We start from the raw sequence: 15,338 nt of genomic DNA on the forward strand, positions 1-15,338 counted from the left end.
AATCAACTGGGCCTGTAGCGGTTGGGTAGGGTATACCATTAAAAGTTTATATATGGTATGTATTTCCAGTATACATTTACAAGAGGCATCAGAGATTTTCTAAGAACATCAAAAAAAAATTGACCAGTAAGGCAGGAGCAGGCAGAATCTTTTAAGTTTATTTTCATTCTGAAGGTCTTTAGGAGATGGTTGGCCAAGAGTATAATTCATTCTCATTTTGCCCTCTAGTATTAAAGTAATGATTTTTCATGTATGCAATTCAATGTAAAAACAAACTGACAAACTAAAACACTTAGTGTCATCAGTCTGATGAGTGCTGTACAAACATACATGAAAACAAAAGAGCAAGTAAATACAACGTATACTTTTCAAATTATCATTCAGTAATTCATACCCTCCAGCAACAAAATAGATTGGAGAAGGTTCCGTTGTTTGTTTTTATAAAGTTTGTTTATTGGAACAAGCTATTTTTTAATTACTAAGTAGACAACATTATAATTGTATCTCATCTAAAGTAACTATTTCCCAGGGGATCCTCTTTACGGATTCAGTGGTTATAACACCATCTTATTGACCCTCTCCAGTCTATTAATGTTTGGTGCCTTTTATTTTTTTTCATAATGTCATATTAAGTAGAGCTAATCAGAAAATGAGGCAAATGATTCACAGAAATTTTTCATTTCCATTTTAGTGTGGCTTTTTATTTTCTGCCAGTTTCTAACTGGCTCTCATATTAACACACACTGATGTTTAACAGATCTTTAAAAGGCTGCCATCTTAAGGTTCTGAAAATGTATTTCATCTGTACCATTAATAGTTTCATTGAGCAAAAAGCAGTCTTTTGGGTGGAGTTATTGATCTTAAAAACTAAAGCTCTTTATGAGACACTGAGCCACCAGGATGTCCAAGGAAAGTAGTTTGTAGGTATATGAAGGCTCAAATGAACAGCAGTGTTTCAGTTCACATTTGGAAGTTTATATTTGCAGCCATAAGGGCTAGAAACTTAAACTGCATAAATCTAGATAAGTCATCTTGAATATACTTCAATTTAATCTCTCAATTTTTGTTTTCATTATTCTGATTTAATATTAATATAACCCTCAGTCCAGTGTTTCAGTTCTTTTGCCTATGAAATAGCTTATATAGGTTTTGATACAACATTCTTTTATTAGTTTTAATGTTCATATGTTCCTGGACTTGGTGAATTTTTGTACATACATAATTGTCTTTCCTTCAGTTCTTCTTATGAAGTCCCTAATTTTTCAGGAATTTTGAAAAGGTTAACATTCCAACTGTAGAATATACATATCAAATGGTTGCCTTCCTTACACCATGCTGTGCTTGCTTTCAATAAAAGGGATGAATTTTACTCCCGGCAACTCTTATAGCGAGAGCAAAATTATCCCACAACAAGGAATGAACAAAACCAAAATAGGTGTGTTCTGTTGCCAGAGTTGCCTTCATGCCATCTCATAATTGGCAACAAATGGATTAATCATATCTTTTTTCTTTCTGAGAAGCATAGTAGCCTTAGACGGAGCAGGTATCCATCCTGTCGGACTCAATGTATACCTGATGCATATAACTTTCTTCTTCAGTGCTTGCTAAGTTTAATGATTCAGTTAGTCAAGGGTGGTTGGTTGTTCCATCTCTTGGCAGTGTTAGTAAGGAAAATAGGGTTTACCAGAAATACAAGGCAACTGAAAATTGTAGGATGAATAGACCAGATATGTATTCAGAGGTTACATATTACCAAAACGTCCTGGACCTGCTGTTTTGCAAAATATAGAATGGTGATATGGTCCCTTTCCCAAAGAGTTGACTGCGTAACTTGGGCAAAAATGAAAAGGTGACTATTCAAGGTGGAGGGAGTGTATGAGGACATGTTCGATGAGAAGACCAAAGAGAGAGGCTTATTGTGTATGTAGGGGAGGGGAAATAGCTCTTTAGGAGGGGAGGAAGGGACTTAATGAATGAGAAGTGGGTGGCTGTTCCAGAGGCAGGAGACAGCATAAAAGAGTGTGCAAAGCTGAGTGTGAAATGAGATAAAAAGAGCAATAAGGAGAAAGGACTGGGAAGAATTTACAGAACCAGAAGGGTGAGGAGGAGGTTTGAATTTGAGGAGGTAAAAGAGGTTTCTGGATGATCATTCTTCCTTACATTAAGCTATAACTTCATCTTAGAAACAGATATATTAAAACCCCTTTTATTGTGAACTAAAATACCGTAGACCCTGTCCTCTGATTTGAGATAAGATTCTGGATGAAAACTTCCATACACTGAACAGGAGATGCTACCTAGAATAATGCTATGTGAATTGTATAGCAAAGGCTTATTCTGTTTTATTATTAGTTAGCATGTTATTTTACAGTGTCTCAGGGTGACAGTGTTCCTTTAAGAGGGAGCTGGGTCAGTGCACTCATCAGCCCACTCCAATTTGACCAGTTAATTGGGCAGAAGAGACCCAGGAGTCTGGGCTTCATGGGAGCAGGAGATTGAATAGGAGATGAGAGCAGCTTGGTACTTTATGATTTGTGGTAGAAGTCTGAAGGCAGGCGAATAGTGAGAGGGATTTCCTGGCTGGTGTGTCCAAGCCAGAGAGCCGGATCCAATGGCCAGAGAGAGCTGAAAGTGGGATGCAAGCATGGAGCTTACCACTGACATCTCCGGGGCCAGAGAGCTGGACCTAGAGGAACAGTGACAGGGGTAGGGAGATTGGGATGCTCCCATCAGAAAGGCTGTGGGGATTCCCACCGGGAAGAGCAAGATTACAGTCCAGCTGGAGTGACTGTCAGAGCCAGAAGAACAGAAGAGGACCAACAGAGAGTCCAGGCAGGGCTGAAGGTGCTTGTACCTGGAACATTGAAGGATGAAATGTTGGATGATCTTGATGACTATTTGCATTGGGGGTAATAAATGGATTTTACATTGAGGCTTTTGTTATGGATCATCTGGCATGATATTTTAATAATAAACCAGCCCCAAGCTGGGGTGGAATTGAGAGAGGAGAGTTTGTATAATGGTATTGGGTTTTCTGAGAGAGGAATTTGAGGAAGGGTGCTGAAGAGCTACCTCCGGCCATGAGGGTTGGCTCAGAAAGTGGCTGATCCTAAATCCTGACATTTAGGATTTAAAAAAAGAAAGTGCTTAAATCCCATTTTAAAAAATGCCCGAGTCAATAGGGCTACATCTGTACTACATACCACTGGTACTGGCATGTAATGTTCATGTAGCTGCATGCTGCAATTAAAAACACGCTTTAACTATATTGCAGTGGTGTAGCTACACATGTCAGGGAAAGGCTCTGACAGAGAGGAAGCAGCAGGGACAGCTTCAGCAGTTCCCTGCTACCAGAGCCTTTCACTGTGGTGGAGAAAGGGGTCCAACAACAGGGAGTTGTCAGAGCCTTTCACTTGTATCAGGGGAGTAGATTTGGCAGTGGGGAGCATCACTCAGCTGCCTTCCCCCTGCCAGAGCCTTTTCAAGCTGCCTCCCTCCTGCTGTAGAGGGGAGATGCTCCAGCGGTGATGAGCTGGTATAGCTGTTTCCCCCTGCCAGAGTCTTTCCCTGCTGGGAGAGCCTCTCCTCTGAAGGGGGAAGACTCCAGCAGTGGGCAGGCAGTGGGATGGTTAGACGGCTTTAAAAAATAAAATCCGTGTAAACAGAGAGGCACTGCTTGGGTGAGTAGAGAGTGTGATGGGTACGTACTTACATACGTACCCCCATCCTTCAGGCGTAAGCTATGCCTCACCAGCTACACATTATACCTATGCTGGGGGGCTATGTGGCGTGTACACTACACCCTGCTGAAACAAGCGTTCAGTGTAGACATACCCTAAGGGTGCAATTGCAGGTTGGGTAGACACACCCGTGCTAGCTTTCATTTAACTAGCACAGCTAAAAATAGCAGTGAAGAGGTGGCAGCATGGGCTTCAGCATAGGCTAGCAATGCAAGTTCTTACCCAGGGGGACAAAGTAGGCTTCTACAGCCCATGCTGAAGCCATTGCTGCCATGTTTTCACAATTGTTTTTAGATGTGCGAACTAGACCTAAAGGAAGGGCCTCCTGCCTGTGTTGCCATCACAATTTTGATTGCACTATAGATATATCTTAGGCTACTAAATCCCATTGAAAGTCAGTGGGACTTAGGTTCCTTAGGCCAGGTCCACACTACAGCGTTAAATCGATTTAAACAGCGTTAAATTGATTTAACGCTGTAACCGTCCACACTACAAGGCACTTAAAATCGATTTTAAGGGGTCTTAAAATCGATTTCTGTACTCCATCTAAACGAAAGGAGTAACCCTAAAATCGATATTACTAAATCGATTTAGGGTTAGTGTGGACGGATATCGAAGTTATTGGTCCTATTCTTTTACTGAGCTACCCAGAGTGCACCGCTCTGGAAATCGATGGTACCCTGGGACCATGGACGCACACCACCGAAGTAATGTGCCCTAGTGTGGACGCGTAAAATCAATTTTATGAAACCTGTTTTATAAAATCGATTTTACTAATATCGATTTAAAGCTGTAGTGTGGATGTAGGCTAAGTCACTAAGATGCTTCTGAAAATTTTACCGCTAGTTACTGCAGTGTTAGGAACTCTGATACTACAGGATTTGTTCTATAGAATGTGCTCATATACTCTGAATGTCAGCATAAAAGCTAGTTCTGCAGAAAAATCTTTTAGAAAATCATTTTTAAAATGTCCTAAGAATTATTTTTTATTTTTACACACTCGTTTAAAAATAAAAATGCTGCTCTTCCTAGCTGAAACACATTTCACAGCTTGCTTAAGTTGTGAGTTATGACAGAAGGCTTCCAAGGCTTGATGAATTGCTTTTTCCACTCTGAGGTACCTCATTTTGTTTTGAATGACTGGAGTTGAAACACGGTGATCTCCTAGTGTACCCAGGGCGGGAAAGAGCTGGGAGGAAGAAAGGAGGGGGAAGGGAAATGGTTTATTCCCCTTTGTTGTGAGACTCAAGGAATTTGGGTCTTGGGGTCCCCAGGGAAGGTTTTGGGGGAGACCAGAGTCTATCAGGTGCTCTACTCTAAGTCCTGATTGGTGGCAGCACTACAGGATCTAAGCTGGTAATTAAGCTTAGGGGAATTCATGCTAGTACCCATATTTTGGACGCTAAGGTTCAGATTTGGGAATTATACTATGACAAGGTAGCAGAGCAGAACCATGAGAGGAGTAGAACAGGAAGAAGGCAGCATTGAGACCTTTCAAAGTTTTGGCCCAAATGAGGGGTTATCGGGGCATCATTTGAACTCCCGCCTCAGGTGCCAAAATGTTGTGGGCCGGCCCTGTGGATGAGCATGTTCTGTGTTCTGTAAATGCATATTTTAAATGAGACATGCCACTCCTATGGTTTAGTCTCCTATGCATCTCCTATGTTGCACGGTATTTGTATGATTTGGTGTTTAAAACCCTGTGGAAAATATTTGTTGTAAGAATAGTTTGTGTGTACATTATTCAAAATGCTTTATTCGTCCAGTCTAGCAAACATTGACACATACAAATTAACTGGCTCAATTCTTGTGTGTTTATAGGATCAGGCCCTAAAATTGTATTTCTTTTCTATAAGTCCACTACCAGTGATTTGATACTGATTTGCAATTATTTTGGAAATATAGCATCAGTTAAACTCTGGAAGAAATACTAGTTTCATTTTCAACTGCTAATTTTCTTGCTCCTGCTGTGCAAATTATCACAAATCAGGGTGGAAATGGTTTCCCTACCTACTCTTGTTATAAAGAGACTGAAACATTAGAGTTCAATAAAATATGCCATCAATATGCTAAACCAAGGTCCCTGCTGCCTACAAGTGATAAAAATAGGGAAAATTCAGGGGTTAGGATTTAGGATCCTGCCATATTATCACATTTGCTGTTATACTGTTTTGTTTTGTTTTTCATCTATTACACTGGGTTTATTTCACCTTTTACATCAGGTGATTGTTTTGTGGTTTGAAGTTACAACTGTAAATTTGACAAGGAAAGGTTAGTTTGATGCATATCATTTATACAGGTTTCTACAGGTACCTCTATAGACTCAGGAAGAGAAGTTAACATTTATGTTTATTCATTTTGATTATAATGCACTAATTGCTACTTGAAAGAGTGACTGATATTGTGAGCAAGTGAGGCATTTCACTTATTTGAGCAGTCTGATTAGCTTTTGTCCTTTTGAATATGAGGACAATTACACTGGTTCTTGATTAGTTCTTCAGTTACCACAGTGCTGTGACCAAAAGAATGTTGTCATCATTCAGTGTGCGAACAGTACACTCTCATAGGAAATCTGAGTTGTGAAACCCAAAGTTCTAGCCACCAATAAGGCATTCCAGGCAAAGCTTTGAAGCTTTCCAAAATTACGAGCTCCAAAAATATAAAAGAAGCACAAAAAAGAAATTACCACTACTTACTATCCTCAGGCAAGAGAAAATCATGAGGGGGAAAGGTATAAAGTACCTACACTATAACTATAGGCCTTTAGAAACCTCTAGTATTTTTTATTTATTTTAGTTTTGCAAAAAAGAAACACTGTCAGGGGTAGCAGGTCCAAGATATAGCCCCATTATGAACATGCTTATCCATTGTAGGCTTCAACTTCTTGACTCCAAGGTGTAAATTTTTAATGGTGAGAGTAATTAATTATTGGAACCTTTTACCAAAGGTTGTGGTGGATTGTCCATCACTGACCATTGTATGGCCTCTGTTATACAGGAAGTCAGATAGATAATCTCAATGGTCCCTTTTTGCCATGGATTGTATCAATAAATACTTTTGGAATTGCTACATTTTATATAAATTAACTTTTGGGGAAATTTTTGTAAGAAATACAGAACAGCCTTCAGCCTTAATGTGAGTTGTCCTTGATTGTTAATGACTTGATTTTTGTGTGTGTGAGCACCTGCAACTTCCGCTGAAGTCAGTTGGTACTCACCACCTTTAAAAACAGGTGAGAAAACTATATTCCATGCAAATACTGTGCATCTGAACATTAAGACACTGGTGCAGTGGGTTTAATGATAGGGAGTGGGGAGAGAATGCACACTTGAATTTTTTTTTCTCTCCTGTTGAGGCAAAAGTATTTGAGTTTGTGTTTTCTCTTTCTGATGTTGTGCCGGTTTTGTCCCACTGCAAAGACTGGGTCCTGTATTATATTGCTAATTGAAGTTTTGTCTGGGAGGATGAAATTAAATTTTGTCCACCAAATTTTGTGTTTGATAAGCTAACTATAATTGTGCAGGCCAAGAGATTTATTCATTATAGGCCGCAGTAGTGACTCAAGGATATGAGGTAATTACATGTATCTTCTCTGCTGAAACTTTTAAATACTTCATTCCAAATATATTCTCTCTCCCCAATTTTATTTTAACTCTTTCTGGTAGAAATCCCTGATCCTGAACTTGAATTTACTAGCATAGAATCAATTGACTTCAGCAGAATTCCACAAAAATGCAGTGTCCATTGATGCGGGATCAAGGCTTAACTCTGGTGATCTTTGACTTTAAAAAACAAAACAAAACAAAAACCCACACGAATATCATTGTATAGTAAAAATTAAAATATTTTGGGGGACCAATACAATTAATTTCATAGTAGTAGAAAACTTCAAATACTTTAAATACACAAAGTTCCCATTTTGTATTTTTATATGACTGTGAAAAGAGGATGATTAATCCTAGCTTCCTAGACAACCTGAATTTGCTTTTCAAAGAATGAACTATAATTGAACTCAGTAGCACTGTGAGTGGTCTGTAGTAGTCTTTCATCTGTGTTTGCCTTATACCAGATAACTTTATGGGAAGAAAGACTCAAGACTGTAATTTAGTTGTTAAGAATGCTAGTTCTTTTAAATGTTTTTTATTGGGAAGAAAACTGTTCAAATAATCATGGTATATTTACTGTAGTTTTCTTTTTATTTTTCTTCTAGTGTAAAACTCTCTCTGGCGTCTGTGATCACATTATCTCTCTCTCATCTGATCCTCTCGTTTCGCAGTCTGCTCACCTTGAAGTGATCCAGTTAACAAACATAAAACCAAGTGAAGGGCTGGTAAGAAGTACGCAGTTAATCAAAACAGTTGTCCAAGATGAGAGAGTTAATTCTGTAAATAAGATCTATACTGGGAGGTAGGGACAAGGCCACTTCTTTTTTAAAAAATGTTTATTTAGTTTGATTTTTCACACAGATGGTCTAATGTCATGAGTCTTTCACATGAATAACTGTTGTATCAAAATGTAGTGAATAGAAAGAAATGGAAAGTAATTCTTATCAGTTTACATCAATATTTTAGACTATTCTAGGATGTTGAAATCTGGGGGAGATTTAAATTAATACCTAAACCCTGGCCATGAAGTTTTGGTGAGATTATGCACAAAACTGTCAAATTCTGGAATTTGCTTCATAACATCTCCTGCTTAGAAATAAAACACTTTTGTAACTTATTCAAGGACTCTCTACAGCAATTCCCAGGAGAAAAGTAGATTCTTAACTTGTATTGCAAGACGTCTACATGCTTAATCAGATGGCTGTAAAAGACCAACGTAGCATCCCTTGAGTGTCGCTCATGAGTTGACCACTGCTGCTTGGATTACGCATGCAGGTAGCAACCATTGCGTAAAAGAAACAACACTGATTACAATTGGAGAAATGACATCTGACATTATGAATAACAGTGCCATCTATCTACCTCTGGGACACCAGAAGGTGTTCGGAATTCAATTAATAATTTTCTTGAGAAATTGCTTTTACACCCTCTTTTGCTACCTACACACATCCATGGTCTATTTACTTGTGTAGTATCTGTACTGCTGTGATCCCATTCCATGAGTTATTTATTGGGTTAATGATTTTTATTTTTCATTTAATTTTAATCTTTTGTTAACTTTTGTTATGCCTAGAAATAATGATTCAGAAAAACAGCAATTAAAATTAAGGAATTTTAGTTTTAATTGGTAAATATTACCCCATCCTTTTGTTTGTTTCACTGGCCTTCTTTTCATGTCAGAATCCATTTAAAATTGCCCTTCACGTTTTCAGCTTTCCATGGACTCCACCCTACCAATTTGTCATCCTGTTCTTTTACTTTGCTGTCTGCTCATCCCTTCTTTTTATCCCATTTCCACTGGCAAGGGACATTCTCACTTTTTCTGTCCCATCTTTCTGGAGTTCTCTCCATGTTTGATGCAAGGCCTATCCCATGGTTGCGCTGGTTTTCCAGCACTCTTTCCTCATTCAGATCCCTCCTTATGGCCCTCTTTTCTCATAATTCTGACAAGAAGTGAGTCAACCAGCAGTTTTCTTTTAAAGCAAAAATTATTTTTGTGGTTCTGTTTCCAGCTTTGCCATGACCGTGGGCAAATTACTTCCCCTCCTTGTACTCTGTGTGCCCCGCAACCTTGAGTCTGTTCTGTCTGTGTAGATTGTAAGAACGTCATAGCAAGGACTGTCTCTTAATATGCATTTGTACACCCAGCAGAATGGAGCCGTGATCTCAGATAGGACCTTTAAGCACTATGGTAATAAAAATAGTGATAATTGTGTGTATTTTTAATTATGGGGGAAAGAATTAACCGTGCTGTGTACAAGCTTTAACTGTGCATTATTTTGTTACTATGTCTTCTTTCTTCCCCTTCCTCCCATGCCACTGATTTGTTGCCAGTTTTTTGAGTCATGTCATCTAGTCTGTAAGCTCTTTGGAGCAGGGGCTATGTTGTGTGAGGTGCCTAGCAAACTTTTGACTTGCATAAAATGGTAATCTTAATAACTGGTTATCCCTGTTAAACCCTTTTCTGATGTTTTGTATGAATGCTGCAGCATTTTGTGGACTTTTTAAGATGTATCCAACACATTCTGATTTATTGTCTTTAGCACTGACCTGGTTCCCAACTTGTCAGTTCTACAAGTTATGAAAAGTCTTGTAGTTGATAGTGGACTGCACCTGGAGAGCCTTTCACCACTTAATTGCATAAGGAACTTGATGACTTCTTAACCTAACAAGACCTTTTTCAAGGATCTGTGTCATAATAGAATTGGGAAGATAGAGTTATGACTGACCTCCTTTCAGTGGTTTGGAAACTCACTGGAGTTTTGTACCAGCAAAGTTATTAATAATGTTAATGTTGTTAACATAAGAGAAATGAAAGGGCTGTTGGCAAGCAGGGCAGTAAATAAGCAAGAGTGTCTCATACCTTTGAAGATGATACTGTATGCCAACCAGGAGAAGTGACACATCTAAAATAGCTGGAGGGGAGAGTCTCTAAGAAGTTAAAGTAGAATGGGAGGAGGAAGGAGGGAAATAAAAATAGAAAGCAGAGTGAGGCATCTGAATTTCTGTTGTAAATTGTTCTTGGGATCTGGAGAGTGGGCAATGTGTGTGTGGATGGATGAATGATTACAGTACATGGTGTTGGAAGAGACAAAGTTTAATTGAAATTAAAAAAAAAATCTTGACATCTGGTATATGAGTGCTAAAATATCACTTTTAATTAAGTACCGCTGAAATTGTACATGAAAAATATTATTAAAATGTAAATAGCAGTCATATATAAATGTGAAGTATCAAACTACTGTACATGTGCTCTTTTCACAATTAAATATTTCCTGAGTTTTATATTAATGTATATTGTAGTTAACACGTAGAAAGATGCAAAAAAATAAGCATAGCAAGTAGGAAAATATTGTAACTATTGTCATGATGTATGGAGAATTCTTTTTGGATGGGATTTGAGTAGATTGCTTTGTTGTTGTTGTTGGCTTTTTTTTTTCCCCTCCCCAGTCTGGTGCCTGATTTTGGCTCTGTGGTTGTTTGCATATATGTAGTACCTCTTGAGTGTTGCAGGAAGAAGGGATAAAGCCTGCAGCATCAAGAAACATGAAGATGAAAAGGAAATTGTAAAATACAGATTCTCCTAAAAAGCCCTAATATTAGTTAAATGTTGGTCAGCTTTGCAGACATTTGTAGACATATTTCATTTGAGAAAAGACTTGAAAGTTGATTCCTCTGTATCATTGGACAGAATGTAACTTAGCACTTCTTTCTGCTGTTTATGTTCCAGAGAAAAGAAATTGACTAGTTTAGCTGGTAATCCTTTACCCTAAGGAAATGGATCTGAACTATTTCAACTGATGTAAAGAGTTTGAGAATAGTGTGTTCAGCACTGCAAAGAACCAAAATGTGCATGTGTTTTGTTAGAAGAAAAATAGAGAATCTTGTTACAGCTGTGAATGTTTTTCCAACCCTTAGCAAGGTTTTCTGACACTTCTGTACTTTTTTAATATTTTTAAATGATAATATGGAATTTCAAAGCAGAATCGCAGCATTATGTAATATTTAATTTATTGATTTCAAGGTTTTCTAGTTCAGTTTTTCATTTTAGTGCTGTCCTTTACACTTCAAATACTGTTATCAGACAGTTTCATTCAAGACCTAGTTATTTGTAAGGGTTATATTTTTGTTACGGATTAGGGAATTACAGAGGCTAGTATTTAAAAACATTTTACAGATTGGGTGTTCTTTTTGTTTCTCTGATTGCTAGAACAAACTTAAAATTAGTCCGTTATAGGAAGAAGGTCCCAAGTTTGTTCATGTGGCAAATACATGGAATGAAGCTGAGTGTAGCTGTGTGAGAGCAGTATACTACTGGTGGCCTTGCTAGCTGAAAATCCAGGTATACTAATGTTCCTCCGAGTCATAGAACCTAAAATAATGAGGAAGGTGGGACTCTGAGAAGAGGATGTACGAAGCTATATAACATTTATGAGGCTCTTAATGGTCCTTGTTAGCTTCACTGAACTTTAGAATTGAATTGGAGAGATGTGTTTCTTTAGTTTTGAAGAGTACTGACTAGACCGCTTTTGGAGCACATGTAATGTTTACTAAAGAAGCCTGTGACCTTTTCTTTGTGTTTAGGGGAAAAGCTTTATCATACGACCAACTCAGTAGAAGAGTTCAAATTGAGTTAAATATGAGGTAAAATGAGCTTAGCATCTTGCTATTGCCATTCAGTCCGGTATCAGAGACAGCTAATTCACAAAATGCAATACATAAAAAAGCACTGCCTAAAGTACATCTAACTTTATTTATGCCTCCTTTTTAAAAAGAAATTGGGAGAAGTTTTTATCTTTAACTGAATAATATTAGGCCCAAGTTAAAATTTGTTAATTGGTTTTAATTTAGACCATCTGCCAATAACTGATCTGGGTACTTTCCAATGTTATTAAACATGCAACATCCATTAAGAAGGTTAGTCCTTAATTTAAGTGCACACGAGTTCCTTGTTCTTATGGTGATTGCACTCAAAGGTTATTTCTGGCATACTAACTGGATTATCACTCAATTTGTTTGACATGACTTATTGTTATAGATTCTCCAGAAATTTAGAATTGCCTTTGAGTACTAGAGCAGTATCCCTGCCAACTTTAGTGCTGTTGAATAGCACATATAAAGCACCATGTTCAGTGAAGGTGCTATTACAATATCGTAGCATGGAAAAACAACCCTGTAAACTTCTGTAGTTTCCTTATTTTCATGGGGCTACAAATCATACATATCCCCTCAAAGCAGTATCCTCACTGCCTTTTAACATACACTGTTGTTCAAGTAAAACAAACAGAATAATGAAGGGTAAAAGGAGGTTCTTCTGTTCATTTAAAAAATGCTTCGAAAATATAGACCGATCTTGGCACTCACACAATTGTGATGTTATATAATCGAGGGAACAGCTTCCTGTCCCCCTTCCTCCTCCCCATGCCCTGAATAGTATGCAAATCCAACTCTGGATTTCAGCATTTCAAGGAAAATTTTCTACAACCCCAACTCTTTCCTACTCTTGAGTTAAAAGTCACTGTTTTCATTTCCGGAAAGGAATAGATTGCGAGGGGCCTGTAATCTTTTGCCAAAGCATATTTGTAAACTCTTAGCATCTTCAGAGTAATGCTAAATTAAAGCTAAAACACAGAAGTAAACACTGAGTCATGACAGGTTTCAGAGTGGTAGCCGGGTTAGTCTGTATCAGCAAAAAAATTGAGGAGTCTTATGGCACCTTAGAGACTAACATATCTATTTGAGCATAAGCTTTTGTGGGCTAGAACCCACTTCATCAGATCCATGAAGTGAAAAATTCAGGAGCAGCTATTAATACATGAAAGGATGGGGATTGCTTTACCAAGTATGAGGTCAGCCTATGAGATAATCAATTAACAGCAAGATTCCAAGGGAGGAAAAGTAACTTTTGAAGTGGTAAGAGAGTGGCCCATTACAAACAGTTAACAAGAAGGTGTGAATAACAGTAGGAAGAAATTAATGATGGGGAGATTTAAGTTTTGGTTTTGTAATGACTCAACCACTCCCAGTCTTTATTCAGGCCTAATCTAATTGTATCCAGTTTGCAAATTAATTCCAGTTTTGCAGCTTCACATTGGAGTGTGTTTTTTTGGTGAAGAATTGCCACTCTTAGGTCTGTTATTGAGTGACCAGAGAAATTGAAGTGTTCTCTGAGTGGTTTTTGAATGTTATGATTCCTGATGTCAGATTTGTGTCCATTTATTCTTTTGTATAGAGACTATCTGGTTTGGCCAATGTACATGGCAGGGGGCATTGCTGGCGCATGATGGCATATATCACATTGGTAGATGTGCAGGTGAACGATCCCCAGATGGTGTGGCTGATGTGGTTAGGTCCTATGATGGTGTCCCTTGAATAGATATGTGGACAGAGTTGGCATTGGGGTTTGTAGCAGAGTTTGGTTCCTGGGTTGGTGTTTTTGTTGTGGGATGTGTAGTTACCGGTGAGTATTTGGGGGGCTGTCTGTAAGTGAGGACTGGCCTGTCTCCCAAGGTCTGTGAGAGTGAGGGATCGTCCTTCAGGATAGATTGTAGATCCTTGATGATGCACTGGAGAGGTTTTAGTTGGGGGCTGTAGGTGACGGCTAGGGATGTTCTGTTACTTTCTTTGTTGGGACTGTCCTGTAGTAGGTGTCTTCTTGGTACCCTTCTGGCTCTGTAAGTCAGTTTCTTCACTTCACCAGGTGGGTATTGCAGTTTTAAGAGCACTTGATAGAGATTCTGTAGGTGTTTGTCTCTGTCTGAGAGATTGGAGCAAACGCGATTATATCTTAGAGCTTGGCTGTAGACAATGGAACGTGTGATGTGGTCTGGATGGAAGCTGGAGGCATGTAGGTAAGTATAGTGGTCAGTAGATATCCGGTATAGGGTGATGTTTATGTGACCATCGCTTATTAGCACTGTAGCGTCCAGGAAGTGGACCTCTTGTGTGGACTGGTCCAGGCTGAGGTTGATGTTGGACACTGGCCAAACCGGACAATCTTTAATTTCCCCAATACTAATTTCTCCCTACTGTTATTCACACCTTCTCGTTAACTGTTTGTAATGGGCCACTCTCTTACCACTTCATAAGTTACTTTTCCTCCCTTGGTATCTTGCTGTTAATTGATTATCTCCTTAGACTGACCTCATACTTGATAAAGTAATCCCCATCCTTTCATGTATTAATAGCTGCTCCTGAATTTTTCACTTCATGAATCTGATGAAGTGGGTTCTAGACCACAGAAGCTTATGCCCAAATACATTTATTAGTCTCTAAGGTGCCACAAGGACTCCTCGTTTTTTACTGAGGTGTGAGACTCTATGTGTTTACTTTCTGGCTGAACATCTAATAATCCTCATAATTGTTTACTTCTTTTCACAACTTTGCCATTTATGTGTGTGAATATCATGAACCGAGTTCACTTCGTAGATCTAATTTATGTTGGAGATATATATTAAGATTATTTTGTTCTCGATTTATGCCTGATATTTTTCTTGGACTATGGACATTGTTTCAGTGAAACATCAGCAATAGTTTTTACCTTATTTTCAACATCAGTATGTTGTGTGTATAGTAAATATCTTCATTACAAACAAATCTGGCTGTAAACTTTTTTGTTTAGCTCTTCTGGTCATTCAAGAGATGAGATAGTAGTGGAAATTTGTGTATTTCACTGTTTATTTGAATGCAATAGTTCACTTTTCTTGCATGTTAAAGGTGAGGTTTCTCTTTACATCTCTCAGTGTTGACTTAATTCTGCTCTCACTAAAGTCAGTTGGAGTTTTACTACCCTAACAATTCTGAAAACATTGATTTGTGAACTTCTGCACAAATGAGACGGGATGGTTCAGTGGTTAGGATGCTAACCCAGGACTCTGAGATCTAGTTTCAGTTCCCTGCTCTGCCACAGACTTGCTCTGTGACCCTTGGTCAAGTCACTTAGCCTTAGTCTACACTCAGAATTTAGATCAACGTGCTTCTGTTAAGCTAGCTA

The 15,338-nt window shown here is 38.4% G+C and overlaps 1 protein-coding gene across 5 annotated transcripts in view; it reads left to right on the top strand.

Moving 5' to 3' along the window:
- The window catches only part of CNKSR2 (connector enhancer of kinase suppressor of Ras 2), a 370,061-nt gene that overhangs the window by 161,101 nt on the left and 193,622 nt on the right, over positions 1-15,338 (top strand). For all 5 annotated transcript variants that reach the window (XM_030574665.1, XM_030574679.1, XM_030574688.1 and 2 more), the window contains exon 6: positions 7,951-8,070. In XM_030574665.1, coding sequence (XP_030430525.1) covers positions 7,951-8,070 — 120 coding nt within the window. The remainder of the gene's footprint in view (positions 1-7,950; positions 8,071-15,338) is intronic.

This window comes from Gopherus evgoodei, chromosome 1 (genome assembly GCF_007399415.2).
Source record: "Gopherus evgoodei ecotype Sinaloan lineage chromosome 1, rGopEvg1_v1.p, whole genome shotgun sequence".
NCBI classification, from domain to species: domain Eukaryota; kingdom Metazoa; phylum Chordata; order Testudines; family Testudinidae; genus Gopherus; species Gopherus evgoodei.